At 39.6% G+C, this 18,104-nt stretch overlaps 1 protein-coding gene across 4 annotated transcripts in view; it reads left to right on the plus strand.

Annotated features, from left to right (window-relative positions):
* The window catches only part of RAPGEF5 (Rap guanine nucleotide exchange factor 5), a 271,113-nt gene that overhangs the window by 156,569 nt on the left and 96,440 nt on the right, over window positions 1-18,104 (plus strand). For 3 of the 4 annotated variants that reach the window (XM_053609433.1, XM_053609434.1, XM_053609435.1), the window contains exon 9: window positions 10,532-10,657. In XM_053609433.1, coding sequence (XP_053465408.1) covers window positions 10,532-10,657 — 126 coding nt within the window. Of the gene's footprint in view, window positions 1-3,679; window positions 3,716-10,531; window positions 10,658-18,104 lie in introns of those variants that run through there. The other variant, XM_053609436.1, reaches the window with a different exon arrangement.

Genomic DNA, 18,104 nt, shown 5'->3' on the forward strand with positions numbered 1-18,104 from the left:
TTGTAGGAACTTACCTCCAAATACTATTGCAGCATTAAAAAAGTGGGACACCCTAGTGTTATCAGCTGTTAACTTTATGTAACAGTGAAGAGTTTAAAGATTCTTTAAAGATTCTTAATTAGCCTGGTTAGTTCACCACTTCACCGTTAAGGTTCTAAATCTATCAGTTCTGGACAGAAAAATCATATTATCTTTTTTGGGGGCAAGATTGCACAGGTTATAATGTTTTAATAAATTTGCATTGTTTTGCTATGGTAGTATTAAATACTGCAATCTACAAGTTCATATTGAAATTACACTTCAGGATTCCAAGCAAACCTCTGTCAGGATTTCCTAACTCAAGAGTTATTTACTACTTTAAAGGTTTCTTACATTCTTTAATTATTAGTGGAACAAGTATTTCTAAATTTAAACTGTTGTTGTTTATTTGTTTTGAGCTTATTCTGTGGGAAAGTCTGCTTGAATGCAGTTTACTTCTCAAAAAGGTACGCAGACCTTGCTCTTCAGGATTTTGTGATTCTGTTCAGCAATAAGTGACAATGACTGCATACTACAGGACTTATAGAAAAATGAAATCATGAAGCCAGGAAATCGATAGTTAGGTCAGGAACAGATTCTATTTAGGTTTGGGAGTCAAGAGTTAAGTTCACCAGGAGGTATACTTATGATTGTTATAGGCCTGGGCTGAGTAAGGAGGCAGGTAGCTGTTACCTCCTCTGGTGTATCTGAGAAAGCGTGATCAGTTACTATGGTAGAACCACCAGTTTTGTTGGTTTGATTCTGCAAGTCTATCTATACAAATGTCTTAGTGGAACTGGTACTTTAAGTCATGTGGAGTAAGCTTAAAGAAAACTTATAGATTTTGCCATTAGATACCTAGTCAGAATTAGAAATAAATGTGTCTGCTCATGGGCGTAGACATACGATGTCTGACAATTAAGTTCACCAACTCATCCTAGAATAAGTGCTGCATGACCTCATTGCTGAATATCACTACGGTCACCATTGAAGTACTACCCTTAGGAAGCCATGCACTGAGACGAGCGCCTAGTCTACCCTTCAAAGCAATTTTGGAACTCTTCCTAGAATGGCCATCAGAGCTGTTATTGTACAGATATTACTCTTGATGTCTTGAATGTCATCAAAATGTTTTCCTTTCAACATTTCCTTTATCTTCAGGTAAAGAATAAAGTCACTGGGGGTCAGACCAGGTGAGTAGGGAGGTGTTCCAATACCATTATTTCTTCATTGGCTAAAAACCCCCTCACAAACAGTGCTGTGTATGCTGGTGCATTGTTGTAATGTAAGAGCCATACTTTTCACATGGCAAAGTTTTCAGCTAAGATTTTCCTATTTCTCTGTCTATATCTACTTAGTCCATTATACTTCTCATAGCTGATGATTTTGATACACATTTTGATGAATTTTTGCAGTGTTTTCATCAGTTCAGCTTGTTCTTGCGGCCCTGACCTCTCTTTAGCAGTGACACTTTCTCTCCCCTCAGAAAAATGTTTAATTTGCACACTGCCATTTTCTTCATGGCATTATCCCCATAAACTTGAATAACATGTCCCAGATTTCACTTCTGCTTTTGCCAAGTTTAACAAGAAATTTAATATTTGTTTACTCTAATTCAAGCTCTGACATTCTCCTGATAGCACACAACAATAATGAATACCACTCACTCAACAAAATACCTCCACACATTGATGTGCACACAACTGTGGGACACTGATATATCAAGGTTATGAACCCTTACCAAGTTGTTTGTACTGTGCTGCCAATGTAAGCAAGCCTACAGTGGAAAGTTCATGAACTTAATTGTCATTGTAAGTTATGTGTATAATTTACATGTGCAATTTATTTCATTGATGTATATACATATAATTGCTTAACCATCTATATGACAGACTCCATGGTAGGTATTTCAAATTACTACAATCTTCACTCCAGAGTATTGAAGTAATTTTAAACAAGTTAAATAGAAATTGGTTTCTCATTCCTTACCTGGTCTCCGAACTTAAAAAATGTGTTGCTTTGGGAAAATGCCAGGGATATCCAACCTTTTTTTTTTTCTGTCCCACACGGAAAGAGTAAGAGTTGTCTTGGGCCGCACATTACATATGCAAACACTAGTGAAAGCTGATGAGCAAAAAAAAGAAAAAAAAAAATCAGTGCATACTTTTCATGATATCAGACACCATAGATAAGCAAAACAGTCCTTAAATAATCTGCACATGGCCAGCAGGCCACAGGTTGGATACCCCACAGGCTGTTGAAAACTTTGGGTATACAAAGGGTTAAGATGGTCTCTAACCCCAGAGAGCCCTGCGGTCCCCAGGCTTCTCACTTCCCAGAGAGCTCTAATCTCCTTCATACATTGGCTCCTTCCTTCTTTCTCTCACTAAAAATATCTTTCCTTCCTAAGAAACTCCCTGTTTTAATGCAGTGACTGTGGGTGGAGTGAAAAGAGCTGTTTAGACTTGGGTTTGCATCCCAGCCCTTCTTCCTTAAGGGCAAGTTCCTTAGCAGCTCTAAACCTGTAGTTCTGTAGGGTGCCTGAGTCTTTGCCCCTGGGGCATCCCCACTGGGCTGAGCAGTACCTGGCAGGCAGGGCTGTTGTCTCTGTAACATTGGAAGTATTATAAGGTTATTATGAGACTGAAATGAAGCAAAGTTTAAAAAAAAAAAGTTTGTTATCTTGGCCCATAAGAGTTTCAATAAATGTTAGGCAGCCTGCCGTGAAATTTAGGGGTGCTGACTCTACGGCAGAATCCTTGGGTTCTTTTCCTAGCTCTGTCACAGTTACCTTGGGCAAGTTAACTCTCCTGTGTCCATCTTCCTTTTCTGTAATAATACTGAAAATCAGCACTTAGGCAGTTCTTTATACATATTTTTCTTCAACACTCTTTTTAATTTTTTTTAATGTATTTAAACCTCACAGCCAACCCTATAAAGTAGATAGTAGGTTTCAAATAAAGGCAATCCAGTTCCAGCATCTTTGCTTTTAACCATTGTGCAAACTGCCTTGAAATGGAGATAATTGTTAGGTTGTTTTAAGATTAAATGACTACACATGAAGCAATCAGACTAGTGCGAGACACACAGTACACACTCAGAAACATTAGCCTTGGTGAGTTATCATTGTCCTGATCACTTGTCTCGTTGCTTTGGGTTTGAATATTTAAGGTTCTAACAGGGCTCAGATGTGGTGCTTTGTCAGAATATATTGAAATTTTATCAGGTTCTAGCTTAAAATTCTAATTACATCTTCAATAAATAATTTGTTTTGAACTTTAGAAATTCAAGCTTTGTTTCAGTTGGCCATTGGCCACTGGATTCAGTGACTGTTTGCCTCCTGTCCTACATTTGAATCGCTCATTTTACTGTTAAGTAATAATAATTGTTAATTATATAAGTTAATCGCCAAATATTTAATACTTTATCAGTAGCCAATGGTAACTTTAAAAAATATATACTGAAGAAAACTCATATTTAAGGCTGTTACAGAAAACAGATGATCCTGTTAAATCTTTTGTGTTAAAATTTATTAGTTTATTTTATTTATTTTTTAATTATTATTTTCCCACTTTGCTGCCCTGCTTAGCAGTCTGGTTGATAATGTGTACAGATCTGAGCTGTAATTTCTCTCAGGTCAAAAGAAGATAGAATTTTGGTGGCCTCTGTGATCAAGCCTGAAAGTTCAAGGAATCAAGTATGTGAAATGAATGAACCCTTTCTTTGTCAATTATGTAAATTTATAATTCTATATTTAGAGTTTATTCAGAAAGCATAATTTTCTAACACAATAACTTAAGATAGTATTAGAGGTAAATAACAGTTATAATCTCATGTAGCTGTGATTTCTGCCTCCTTCCCTGCTCTCATGATGCTCTGGCAGGGTATGGTCTCTCGTAGTGTTTATACAGGATGGAGATCATACTAACAAAAGTAATTGACAAAGGAGGAGGACCTGAACTGCCGTTGCCTTGCTGTGCAGTGAAGGGCTGGGAGTCACAGAATGATTTCTAAGGCTCTGCGTGCCCTGGTGTGATGTCTGAGGCCTACACTAGTGATGCCCTGGGAATCAGTGATGCCCTGCCTAGACCGTCACACGTTCTATTGTGTGTATTTCTCACTGTGGATGCTTCTTAGTTCTTTCTCCCATTATCAAAGCACATATTTTTCTGTCCCAGATAGGGAGAGCTTTTTCATAGTGTTCTTTCTTTCTTTGGGGAAATTTGAGAAAATGAATACTTGCTGCCCTAAAATTATTATTCTTTTTTTGACTATAACTGTCCTCTGAATTTCTCTGGAAAGAAGTCTTTATATTTTCTGTTTCAGAAATAGGTGCATACAATTGAGTAATATATCGTCTCAACCCATTAGTGTTTTATTCTGTCAGTTATATTTTCTATTTAAAATAGCAAAACGTTCTATGAATTTTTATTTAAGGTTTAAGTTTTAATGAAATGAATGTATGATGTAGTAATCAATAAGAATTTATCCGAATGCCTTGAATTGGTATTGAATAGCATTCTCTTGCTACAAAAGTGCCTTCATGGAAGGTAAACACTTTCTTCCTGGTTTTCCTTCCCTCGAGAGCAATTTTTGCATGATGTTTTCGTGTTTTAGGAAAAGTGACTTTTAAAGTTAAGATAATGCAGAAAATACTTTCATACATAGAACTGTACTATTTTACCTCTCATCACAGTAAGATGCTCATTTATCATCCATGTGGTCTTTCCTAAGGAATCTTGTTCAAGTTTCATTTCACTTCTGAGAGGGTGGACCCAACATTTTCATGACTCCATTTGTAAAGGAAACAGGCTTGTTTCATTTGTATTCATAACATTTCTCTTCTCAGACGCTGAAAATCATATGAATAGCTTTAATTATACATTGCATAGATTTTTTTTTTTCCAAAACAGACCTTGAAATAAAGTTCTTAAATAACTCTTCTGACAGTTATACATTAATCTTTTATTTTTTCCTGGCTTAGCAGTGTTAGGTAAACTGTTTGTAATTAATTTCACATAGACAAATTAAATAGACCAAGAGAATGTGAAAGCCTAGATCAAGGGCCCTTAGTTATCTTGCTTCTCCTGCCATAAGAAAGCTCCCGAAATATATTAATAAATTTATGGGTTTCCTGAATTAAATCACTAAATTATAGAGCTATGAAAGGGACCCTCAGAGAACACCTGGCTTAGCATGGTGCTTCCAAAGAGCAACTGCCTTGTAAGCCACTTAGGATGTATGGGCTTAAAGTCCTCCAGGGAATGAAAAAACATTTATAACCTTCCTTGAAAGCCTTTCTTGATAGTTGTTATGTAATGAGTGCTATAGAATTGATTGTCTAGTGAAAATACATCTAGAATTTATATGGAAGCCAGAAAAATCAAGATAGCAATAGTCCTTTCATTATAATATTTGAAGTAGACATGAAATAATTTATTCTAAAGACCATTTTAAAAAGGAATAGCTTTTTGTGTATAAAATACATATTTGATTTGTGTACCCAGGTATCTGGTCCTAACAAAAATATTTCTGCCTGAAAGAAAAGTTAGTGTTTAAGATCCTAATCATATGATTATGAAGAGTGTTTAGAGTTTCTTGAAAACTCACATTCACACAGAAACCAAAAAAAAAAGTTAAGACCTCTTCAGTTTCTTTTATTTAATTCCAGTCTTTTATTGCTGATGTTTTTATGAGTTGTTGAAGCACACACACCTGTATCTGGGACCTACAGATGGAAGGAAGGAGTTTCCAGGTTGGAATCTGTGGGAGCGTAGCTAAGTTGCCTTGCAGCCTGTGTGAAGGAAGAGGGGGAAGGCTCCACAGAGCTCACCCCTCTGTCCTGCACTGCTGGCCCTCAGGCCCCCATCACACAGGAGGGCTGCGCTGGGAAACAGGGAGGTCAGGGCACTCACATCACAAAGCAGGTGCCCAAGTTGGATGGTCATTGGCATCCTCTCCCCACTAGCAGGGCAGTGTATTAAAGATTGTGGATGACATGACAGGAGAGAGAAGAAATCCTAGGTGTTGACAAAAATGAATTTTCTAGAAAACAGAAATGTATTCCTTTACGTGTCAAAACATTTAAATGTTAGTCATTTGTGAGTCGAAATTGCCACACTTTCTTGCCTTCATAGTTTGAAGGAAGATGGTTAACAGCATTGAAACTCTTTTTACCTTCTTTAGTATTGATTAAAAGAGCATCTTCATGATCAGCCCATATATTTAGTGTTGTCTCAGGTTATAGACTCCATTAAAATTCTGACAAACAAAAATATGCTCTGAAAGAGGAGGCTAGGATGGTAAAAGGACCAAAAAACATGATCAAGTTTACCCTCAGTAATGCTCGACGATCCTGTTCTATTTCCCTTGCCCAGTTTCCTCTTCTCTTAGCCCAGGGGTTGAGAAACCACAGCCTACTGCCTGTTTTTGTAAATGAGGTATCAGTGGAATATAGCTGGGCTAAAAATGGGTAGTTTCAACAGAGACCTATGGCCCACCAAGCCTAAAGTATTTGCTCTGTGGCACTTTTCAAAGTAAAGTTCCCTCGTGCTTGCCAGTGAAATGATTATTGCGTAGCCTTCCTTCCTCATGCCTCTAACATCTTCTCTCCATTTCCCACTCTCAGATGGTAACTTGACTTCTTATTCTACTGGGAAATAGAAGCCTTCAGAACAGAATTTCCACATGTCCCCACCACCAAATACACCAACCTACCTGCATATTTACCCCTGCATTCACTGTCCCTCTCGTTCCAGTGGATGAAATATGTATCGTCATGTTTCTGCCCAAAGTTAGATCTTTATCCTCCCTTTTCTATTCAAGAGAACATTACTCTTGAAAATGTTCCCATCGGCTCAGCACCCATAGCACAGTGGTTACAGCACCAGCCACATACACAGAGGCTGGTGGGTTCAAACCCAGCCTGGGCCTGCTAAAACAACAACGACGACTGCAACAAAAAAATAGCCAGGCATTTTGGCAGGCACCGGTAGTCCCAGCTACTTGAGAGGCTGAGGCAAAAGAATCACTGAAGCCCAAGAGTTGGAGGTTGCTGTGGATGCCGTGATACTCTACTGAGGGCAATATAATGAGACTCCATCTCCAAAAAAAAACAAGAATGAAAGAAAATGTCCCCATCCCTCTTCACTAACAAATTTCCCTCTCTACTGGATGATTTCTTTCTTTCTTTCTTCTTCTTTTATTTTGGGGGGCAGGGGGGAAGCATTGACATTTTATTTAGTTTTTTAATTTTTATTAAATCATAAGCGGTAGATCATGTATACATTAATGCATTGAGGCAGTACAATGTGCTGATTTCATATACAATTTGGAACGCTTACATCATACTGGTTAATATATCCCTCTCTTCATTTACTTAATTATTGTGTTAAGCCATTTCTACTCTACACTTAATTAGATGATTTCTTTTCTTTTCTTTCTTTCTTTCTTTTTTCTTTTTTTTTTTTTTAGAGACAGAGTCTCACTTTATTGTTCTGGGTAAAGTGCTGTGGCGTCACAGCTCACAGCAACCTCCAACTCCTGGGCTTAGGCTATTCTCTTGCCTCAGCCTCCCGAGTAGCTGGGACTGCAGGTGCTTGCCACAATGCCCAGCTATTTTTTGTTGCAGTTTGGCCGGGACTGGGTTCAAACCTGCAACCTTCAGTATATGGGGCCAGCGCCCTACTCACTGAGCCACAGGTGCCACCTACTTAGATGATTTCTAATAGAGATACATATGCTGGAATATCCCTTATACTAAAAGAAGCAAAACTCCCTTCAGTATCACTCTATAGTACTGCCCTACTTGTTGTCACACATTACTTGGAAGAATTGTCTCCCATTCCCTACTGAATTCATGCTAATAAAGCTTTTGTCCCTACCACTGCAAAAAGAAATTGCTCTCCTCCAAGTCAACATTTATTCTTGTCAAATTCAGTGTCAGTTATTTTGAACCCACTTTGGTATTTCAGCAGCATTTGATGGAGTTTTTTGCTTTTTCTTCATTGAAACACCGTCTGTACTCTTCTCCAGATTCTCTTTCTGGGGACACTTCTCTTGAGTCTTCTTTTCTAATTACTCCTCATCTTCCCAGAATCTAAGCATTAGACTCAGTGCATGGATTCACACCACTGCATTGGTGAAATCAGAGGAATACCATCTACACTCTGACACTCTGGTAACGCCCCAATTCCTTCTCCAGCCTGGGCCTGTCTCCAGCGCCCCCCAACTGCCATCACCGTGACTCCACTTGGATGTCAAATAGACATCTTCTTTCCCAGCCCTTCCAGCCTTCCCTGTCTTTCTATTCTCAGTAAATGATAACTCCATCCTTCTAGTTGAGTAGGCCAAATAGTTAGGAGACTCCTAAACAACAAAGTCTTGTGTGGAAGAGACTCGTGTGGAAACCAGTCTCCTAACTGGCCTTCTAGCTACAACTACTTCCCCTTACCTAATCCAGGACACGTAGTGATCATGCTAAAATGTACGTCATCTGTTTGAAACCCGTCAAAGGCTTTCTGTCTCATTCAGAGAAAGAATCCAAACTCCAGCCTGTAAGGAAACTATGTAATCTGATCCCACATCACCTCTCTGACTGATCCCAGCAGTGTCCCTCTTACCAGCTCTGTTCTAGCCAAGCCGTTCTCTCTGCTGATCCTCGCCCTTGCACTTGCTGTGCGTCTGCCTGGGACACACTTCATCAGGATATCCATGTCACCTCTTCTTCACTTCCTTTATGTCTTCACTCGAGTGTCATCTTATTATAAAACCCTTCCCTGACATTTATGTTTTAATAATGCCTATGAAAAAATTATGAAGAAATAATACTTATTTCTCTGTCCCCTTATCTTGGTTAATTGGTCTTCCTGTCTTATGTTACCACCTAATATTTCATGTCTGCATATTATACAATTTACAGTTTTGATTGAATGTAAGCTCCAGGATGTGAGGGGGATTTTTATTGTTGTCCACTACTATATTCCCAGAACCTCGAGTAGCTTGTTACTACTTGTTGAGTGAATGAATAAATGAACAAATAAAATAATTAGGAAACTAGAGACATAGATCTGGAGAATATTAAAAGGAGGATATAATATTTGTATTTAAATATTTGAAAGCTTGTCATATTGAATGAGAAATTGGCCTCATTTCAGTTGTTTTAAAAGGCAAAACTGGTATTCATGGGTTAAAGTGAAATGGGTTCAGAGTTTTGTCTTATGTGATAAGGGATTTGCCAATAATTCTGGCTGTCCAACCCTGTACAGTCTGTCTTAAGATAAACTGAGATCCCTGTCCAAGGACACTTCAGAAAGAAACTGGAAAACCACTTGTGAGGGATGTTGTAAAAATAAATCTCTGACTTTGGTGGAAGAATTTCACTTGCTGGCCTTTGGGAGTCTGTGATTTGGGCCACTTCAGGAATTTCTTTTTGTTTGTTTCCTTCCTAGTTGGAGAAACTGCAGATAAGGAGATGTCACTGCCCTTGGGAATAAAGATTTAGTCATTACTTTGCGGGATGGTTTTGTTTCTCTGATGCCCACCCAACAGTGTGTAAACTGTAAAGACCATGAAGCTTTGGATCCCTTGCTGACTCCTTCCCCATATTTGGTCATGTTACTAAATATATTCAAATCCTGTAGGTTATATTGTGTAAAACAAAAATTCCATAGTTCTGACTGCTCCTGCCAAGCCTAATTTCAGATTTCTTTATTAGATCATGTCTTGGTATGTCCTTTTGGAAAGAATTTGAGCAGAAACCGTTCATAGCTTGTGTGTTAGAATGAATCTATTTTTCTTAGTTCTAAAGCCCTAAATTTGTCTCTCTCCTCATATTCTTAGTATTTAGGTGCTTTGACCTAATAAAAATATACGATGCTTTCTGGATCATTTCTAAACCCGTAAGCTTTCTTTTTCCAATTTCTTATTGTTAATAAAAATTCTCACTATCTTTCATGCAGTATTAGGGGTGTTTTACTAATGCCCCATAGTAATTTTCCAGTTGTGAAAAAAAAACATTATCTTGCAATCTTCTTGTTAACTGCACATACGTGAAATGAATGATCTGGTGGTGCTGAAGACTTGGGAGGTTGATACAGTTATTTTTAAGACTCTATCTCTTAACCCTTTTGCCAGCGGGGTTCCTGGCTAACTTTCCCATGAGTTTTTAACCTCTTGCTAGGCTCTGTTTATGTAACAGGAAACAGGCTGTCAGGAACAAACAAACGGGGGCATGTCAGGCTCACACTTGGTAGCAAATGATTTAGTTTTCTCTTCCCTTCACCCTCTTAAAGTAGACTCATACATGCTCTCAACTATAAGTCTCCTGGCATGGCGTTCCTGGATTAAAATAATATAATCGCCATTTGGGAAAGGCAAAATATTTTACCAAGACCATGATTTAATACAAGTGATGGAAAAAATGAGCTTATTGTTCTAAGGTGAACTTTGCAGTGGTGTCATGTCCTGGGACTGTGGATTTAAGTATATCTTCGCTCTTTCTCCAACTCTTAAGGCAGGGGTGATGTGCAAACTTCAAGAGAGAGATGACATCGGACGGATTGAACTGGTCCAGAAGCTGGCAAGAGAAAACTATCAGTTTTTACAGACGGACAAAAAAGAACAGGAGAAGTCTGAACACGTAAGGCTTTTATTTCTTGGGGATGTAGGTTTGAAGGGGTAGAAAATGTTTCTGCCAGGCAGAAGCATTCTTCTTAGTGAAAATGACAAACTGCTCATAGCTTTAAGCAAGTGATTTATGGCACTGGATCTATAAGAGATCTCTTCTCAAAAGTAAATCATGTCAAAATATGAGCATTCAAGAAAATATGAATGTATGTCTGTTTATGATCCTGGTTTGATGGCTTTCAAGTTTGACTTGGAAGTTTTGGAGATAGTTTGGAGAATATGAATTTTGAAAGAATATTCTGATGTACTCTTATGTTTAGATGGATCTAGTTACCAAACGAATGTGTCCTAAGTCACTAGAAACAGCTAAAGAAGAAAAGAACAGATTGTAGATGCTCTCACCAAGTGGGAGGGTCAGAAGGAAGTTTTCCCAGTATCTCATGAAGAGTTCTGTTCCAACAAGAGTCATATTGTTTGAACGCCGTTATAATTGGAGGACAGGGAAATTCTGCTTGGTCTTCCTGAAAGCAGTTATTCAGATTGAGTCTTAGAATTGGGAATGCTGCCGTCAGGCTGAGAAGACAATGGGACCCCTTTTCTTCTGCCCTGAGTTGTCATCTACTGGCTTGGTGGTGGTTTGTCAGATTTCACTGCTCTGTGCTGCACTCTCCAGGATGGCTCGTGAAGAGGAAGATTCCTCTGTGCTTATCCACATGTCTTTCTCTGACTTTAATTTTTCCTTGGAATTTTCTTTTCAACCCTTTCCAAGGGGGAAATGTTGCTTCATGCTTTTTCTGCTCCAAGTCCATCAATACAAGTTGAGAGGCTTTTACTGCCCAGGAGAGAAGGTGACATGTCTAAGGCTGGCTGTTTAGTTTAATAACACAGCACATCTCCAACAGTGGGATCCGGAATAGTAACAGTGTAATTTCAAGAGGGAAAATAATTAGGAAGTTTCAAATCCCTGTGATTGGGGTGGGGGTTTCAGGCACCTTGTCTTGGCTAATTACCACTGAAAACTTCAGCAGCTTGTTCGAGTCATTAAGAGGACCCTGACAGCTGACTGTATGATAGCCTAACTCCCAACCGTTGCCATGTCCTTAGGAGATTTGACTATCATAGTATGTGGCTTAAATTTCTCAGAAAAAATATTGCTTTTGAGTCACTTTAATTAGAAGAGCAACAGTTTCTGCATGCCATATTTTATTGATTTCAAGATACACGTTTCCCCCCACATTTTAGCATCTCTGAAATCAGGATGAGTCTTAACAATTGGCAACATAAAAACATGGCACAGTTTAATTATGAGCCATTTTCCTGTCCTAGTGGTCATAAAATGCTGTGTGTTATAATTGATTGCAGATTAGATGCAGTAAGCCAGTGACAACTTGGGGTATGTCACCATCTCTCAAAGTCAAAGAAAATAGGGTACCGCTTCACTAACATTAGAAATAATCAGTTTTGGCTCGGCGCCAATGGCTCAAGCAGCTAAGGTGCCAGCCACATACACCTGAGCTGGCAGGTTAGAATCCAGCCTGGGCCCACCAAACAACAAGGACGGCTGCAACCAAAAAATAGCCAGGTGTTGTAGCGGGTGCCTGTAGTCCCAGCTACTTGGGAGGCGGAGGCAGGAGAATCACTTGAGCCCAGGAGTTGAAGGTTGCTATGAGCTGTGATGCCACGGCACTCTACCTAGGGTGACAGCTTAAGGCTCTGTCTCAAAAAAAAAAAAGAATCAGTTTTAGGCCTCAGACAACTTCGTGCTTTGTAAAAAGATACCTATGTGTATCTTTGTCTTATATTTAGTTCAACCCGGAATATTATAAATATTTATAGTTAATGAGGTTTTATAACTGTAGAAATCTGAACTTAGTGCTTGTAGCTATAAAGGCTTTTAGCATGAGACAGCAATTTAGTGTTTGAAGATTTGCAGATATGCTTATGGTTATTTGCTCTCCATTACTTTTAAACTTTCATTTCAAAATAGAACAATAAGGTTTTTTATTTCTTGCAGGAATGTGATATGGTAAATGCGTTAATAGCTCTGAAATGTTTGTACTTTTGAGAGGAACGATGGTGCATATAAATAAATTCAAATAAACATTGAAATTAGAACTTCTTCTACATAGATTTTTTTGCAAAGCTTAACGTAAAGAAAGGGAATTATTAAAGACCGTTCCTTCTTAGTGATAAATATAAACACAGCCATTCTGTGATCTCCCTTCTGCAGAATGATGCCAGTTGAACGAGTCAACTCTTGAGGTTATATTAAGTGGACTCTTTGGTACTAGATGCTATACTTTTTATAAGAAGTTATTAGGCATAAAAACCACTTGATAGTTTAATCTTTCATGTCTTGAGCATCTGCTATATCTATACCTTTGATTACACCGTAAGTTCACAGCATTTGTGAAGTTGGTGCAACATTTTCACTTATCCTGCCCTGTCTCTTAGTAGCCAGCCATCTGCAGTCATGGAACCTCAGTTATAACATGCAGCATGGACAGAGGAAACTGCAGTTTGCTTATCAAAAACCTAAGTCTCCAGTTTCCTCTTCTTGTTATAACCATGATACCCAACCTCAGAAGTTACACACATACAGATTTCCTTTCTTTTACGATTTTAACATACTTCAGCTATCTCATGTACCATTCCTGGGCCACCGCTAGGTAAGCAGACAGTGATCAAATTTGAGTTAGAATACAAATTACCTATTCAGTCATTCTTTTTACTAAACTACATTGCTTCTCCAATTCTAGAGTACCACCTGTGTGCCAAAGAGAAAGCTGCTTCAAAGAACTACTGGAAAAGCCATGCATTTGATAGAATAAAGCCTCTGTTGCTGGTACACCTTATAACAAACTGAAGGAGATTAGAGCTTTCTGAGTAGGCATTTCTCATATTTTCTTAACATGGGAAATGCCATGATTCTAAATGCATGCAATTAGAGAAACATTTCATTCTGTGCTTTTGCCAAGATGTTTCTGAAATTAAAAATTGGATAATTACCACAGGCTTCTCAGGAAGTACTTAGTTTTTCGATATTCTATTATAATAAATAGCTGTGGGCAAAATTAGGCAGCATGCATTCCTAAATGTTGAAAATAATTAAGTGAGGACTTTCAGAAGGGACAGAAATTGGCTGTCTTCTAAGCATTAGGATCATAGGATTGACACTTAGTCATTAGTTCTTTAAAGAAGTGACCCCTTATGACGGCATTGTATTTCCTAGTTTTAATCTTGTGATTACATTGATAGAGGAAAGGGCAGGCATGATCCAATGGGGATTTTTGAGCTTGTCCCTGAAGGATGACTCATGATCTTAGGGAAAGGCAAGGTGAGTGTCTCAGATAGAGGGACCAGCAGGGAAACACACATCTGGAGTTCTGGAAATTCATGGGGAGTGGACAGGAGAAGGTGTGAGGCCCAATAAATTACCCTCAGGAGTTTAAACTTGCCTTTCTGGCAAAGGAAAGCCATCAAGAAAGGAAGTGGGGGCGGCCCCTGGCCCCCGGCCCCATATACCGAAGGTTGCGAGTTTAAACCTGGCCCTGGCTTGAAATAGAAACTGTAACTAGAAAATAGCCAGGCGTTGTGACAGGCACCTGTACTTCCAGCTACTCGGGAGGCTGAGGCAAGAGAATTGCCTAAGCCCAGGAGTTGGAGGTTGCTGTTATGCCACAGCACTCTACCGAGGGTGACAAAGTAAGACTCTGTCTCTACGAAAAAAAAAAAGAAAGGAAGTGGCACACTCATAGGTGGCCTTTGCGAGGTCTCTCTCACAATGGTTTAGAGGAAAAATTGAATGGGGCAGAGGGAGATGTTGGAGCGAAGCCTTAGAAAGATACTGCAGTGAGTCCGGTGGGAGGTGTTAGCCTGACCCAGGACAGCAACTATGGGAACTGAGAAGGCAGTAGAGGCTGAGAGTCATTTAGACAGTGAAGTTGGTGGAATTGGGTAATAGGGGATGTGTGTGCTATTTTATGTTAAGCATTTTTTTAAATTTTTAAGGTTTCTTAAGTGCTTTCCTGCTGTGTGGAGTCTGAATTAGTGTCACTGGACTGTCATTCTAGAATACTCTTTTATCTTTATTCATTCATTAAATTTTTATTTAAGCTGACATTAGAGGACCCAGAATAACTGTGGTGGCTCCTATCCTCAACAAGTATAGTCTGGTTGTGGAGAAAAGATATTGACACAAATAACTGAGATACAGAAGGCAGTGATGAGAATCCCGAGAGAGATACCAGGAGGGAGAAGAAGTGACACCAAGGAGACATGATTCTCCGTTAGAAGGTCGAGGTAGAGTTTGGGCTGGACCTTAAAGTAGTTTGGGGTCATATTTAAATAACTCAGTTGAATAATAGCATTAGAAAATGCACAGAGATTTCAAAATGCAGGATGTTTTTCCAAAATCTGAAACCATTCTTGGTGGAGAGGAGGCAGGAGAAAGGATTTAGTGAGACGTGGGGCTGGGAACAGACTGTGGAGGAGCCCAAGGGCTGAGAAGTTTCACCGCAGTTCTAGAAAAATGAGAATACATGGAGTGTTTAGTTTGGTTGCTTTTCGTTAAAAAGGAGGTAGAGAGGCAGGCCTTTGTGAGGTAAATGGTATTATTTTGGTCTGACTGATTAGAGGGCTGAAGCTGCTGAGCCACTGGGCAGACTGGGGTTGAGAGTGAACCTCTGATTGCCTCTGGAGCACTTCCTTCAGCCATCGTCACTGGAGGGAGGACTACCAGAGGCTAGGAAGCCGAGATGACTGCAGTCCCGACAGTCCTGAGGACGAGGGGATAGACACAGGGCAGCTCTAGAGGAAAGAGACAAAGTGAATGTGCAGAAACGATGTGGGGTCAGGCCTACGTGTGGCTTCTATGTTCTGGAATACAACCAGCGCTATTCACCAGCAAATGGAAACTGTTTTTCCTGAAATGTAGCTTATGCTTTGCAGTGTATTAAATAGAAATACCAACATGAGGCTTGGTGCCTGTAGCTCAGCAGCTAAGGGCGCCAGTCACATAAACCGAACGTGGCAGGTTCAAATCCAGCCCCAGCCTGCCAAACAACAATGAACACTGCAACCAAAAAATAGCCAGGCATTGTGGCAGGTGCCTATAGTCTCAGGTACTTGGGAAGCTGAAGCAGGAGAATCTCCTAAGCTCAGGAGCTGGAGGTTGCTGTGAGCTGTGATGCTATGGCACTCTACTCAGGGAGACAGCTTGAGACTCTGCCTCAAAAAAAACAAAAAAATACTAACATGAGCTCCTAAACTGACTTCCCAACTTCCAGTTGCAAAAACGAAGAGTGTCTCTAAAATGTATATGAAAACCATGTAAACACTTTCCCCAGGGATCCCTCCCCCGGCCCACCCCATTTTCTTCTGTTCCTTTGTTAAGTCTGGGGACCCACCCTACTTCCTTCCCCTTTCCTAATTCACTCATGAAATAATGTATGGGTGGGAAGGGGATTTTGCACATTCTGAAACTGAATCTTGGCACAGTCAGCGGTAAGGGTAGGGTCCCTATCACTCAACCTAAACCGGAATTTCCTTTTCCCTGTTTCCTGCAGCCTCATCCTGGAATTCTGCCTACGTCAAAGGGCTCCTTATTTAAAGTTTACTAGGGAAGAAGTAGTTTGGCGTATTCTGGCTGCTGTCATTCTTATTTTACGTATTAAAAGTTGGCCTCTACCTTTTCCCAACTTACATTTGGTCTGTTACTTTTTTAAAGGCAGTTCAATGTGAAGTGAAAATCCTCTTTTTACTCTATCCAAAATACAAAAAGGAAAAGTGGCTTTATCATTCTTTTTCAAACTTAAACATCCAGATGAGTAAAGTTTTGTACAATCTAAGCATTATGTGAAGTTTGCCAATAATTTAGTTTAAGAAACGACTTAAAGGCAAATTGAATTTTCTAACATTATTGTTTAGCATTGAAAGCCAGAATCCAGATGCAATAGGCAATTCATAATACATTAAGTTGCCTACTCTTAAATTGAGAAATCACTATTTGGAAACAATGTTATTTTTCTTATTAATAAAATCTTGACTTTCTGTTGAGTTAGTATTAAAGTATCTTTTCATAGGAAAGAGGCTTCCTTGAGTGAATTATTATAGTCCATTTTTAGTAGGGATTAACATGGCCATAGAATAACAAAAAAGTGGTAGAAGATAGTTCTTGCCTCCAAGAAGTTTGCAGTCTAGCTGGAGAAAGAATTTATGCATGGAAAACTGCAAACCATTCAAGACAGCATTTAGTGGAGTGTCTATGTGAGCGTTTAGGGAGAGGAGAATAAATCTGGGCAACACATTTCACAGCTGCAGCAGTCTAGGCTCCTCTCATTTATTCAGGAGCAAGGTTTACAGTTTGATTCACTCTGTGTGCTCTTTAAATTTCTCCTCCAGAAAAATGGCAACTGGACTGCCAGTGAGAGCCGGCGGTGCGCTCCTCCTGTCTGGGGGCGCCATCTGCTCATTAGCTGTATTTTTAGTTTCTTGCAAGAAGCCCATCCCAAGTCCTGACATTTTTTAAAAAATTAGTTTGAGCATTTTTAGAGAGAGAAGGATTTGTGATTGTGGTATTTATTTTTTTGAAAATGTTTGAGTTTCCTTTAAAAGGCCCAATTCAGAAAATTGATACTGGCTCAGTTAGTTTGGGCTATCAAACTCACGTTATCAAAAGAACCTTCTATTCCCTGTATAGATGCCATCCGACTTTATTAGGTTCTTCTTCTCATAAAATTAAAATAGTATATCATCTGCAGTATGTTGAAGAAATCACTAAAGTAAGATATTGAAAAATAGGTTATTTTTCCGTGGCTTCCCCTTTGCCAGTGTTGTACCTCACTGCAGACCCCCGTGACCTTACATTGTTCTTCTCTGCCTCCACCAAGGTTTGATCTGCACTAATATAACAGTGCCAATGCTTTACAGACTGTTATCTGACCAGGTAATGCTAGAAACCTTTGGCAGTTTGGTTTTATTTGGGTTTATAATAGATATTTTGAGACAAAAAGTTAGGGGGCAAATGTGCAGAGATCCTTCATGACCGCTGTGTACTACTGAGGCTTGGAGAAAGGAAAAGAAGAGCTCTCAAGGGGTAGAGAGACATAGGCACCAATCCAAGTGCGCTTGCTTCTCTGAGGGCTGCCCTGATACGCGGTCACTGTGCTCACCTCCCCCAACCCCCAGCAGATGCTGAGCAAGCTCTGGAAGCGTCCAGCGGGACCTCAGCCAGTCTAGGGAGTCAGGCGTGTTTCTCTGAGGAAAATGGAATTGGAAGGGTCAGGAGAGCTCTGAGAAGTGAAGAGAGATGGGCATTCCAGGCAAAGGGGCCTGATGCAGAGAGGATGGGGAAGAATCTGTGGACGGGAGAGGCACAGTGTCCAGAGCATGCGGGACCTGTGGCCTAGCCACATGTTGTGTGTAAGAGCAATGTCAAGCTCTTGTAAGGAATTAATAAG

The sequence above is a fragment of the Nycticebus coucang genome, chromosome 11 (genome assembly GCF_027406575.1).
Source record: "Nycticebus coucang isolate mNycCou1 chromosome 11, mNycCou1.pri, whole genome shotgun sequence".
Lineage (NCBI taxonomy): Eukaryota > Metazoa > Chordata > Mammalia > Primates > Lorisidae > Nycticebus > Nycticebus coucang.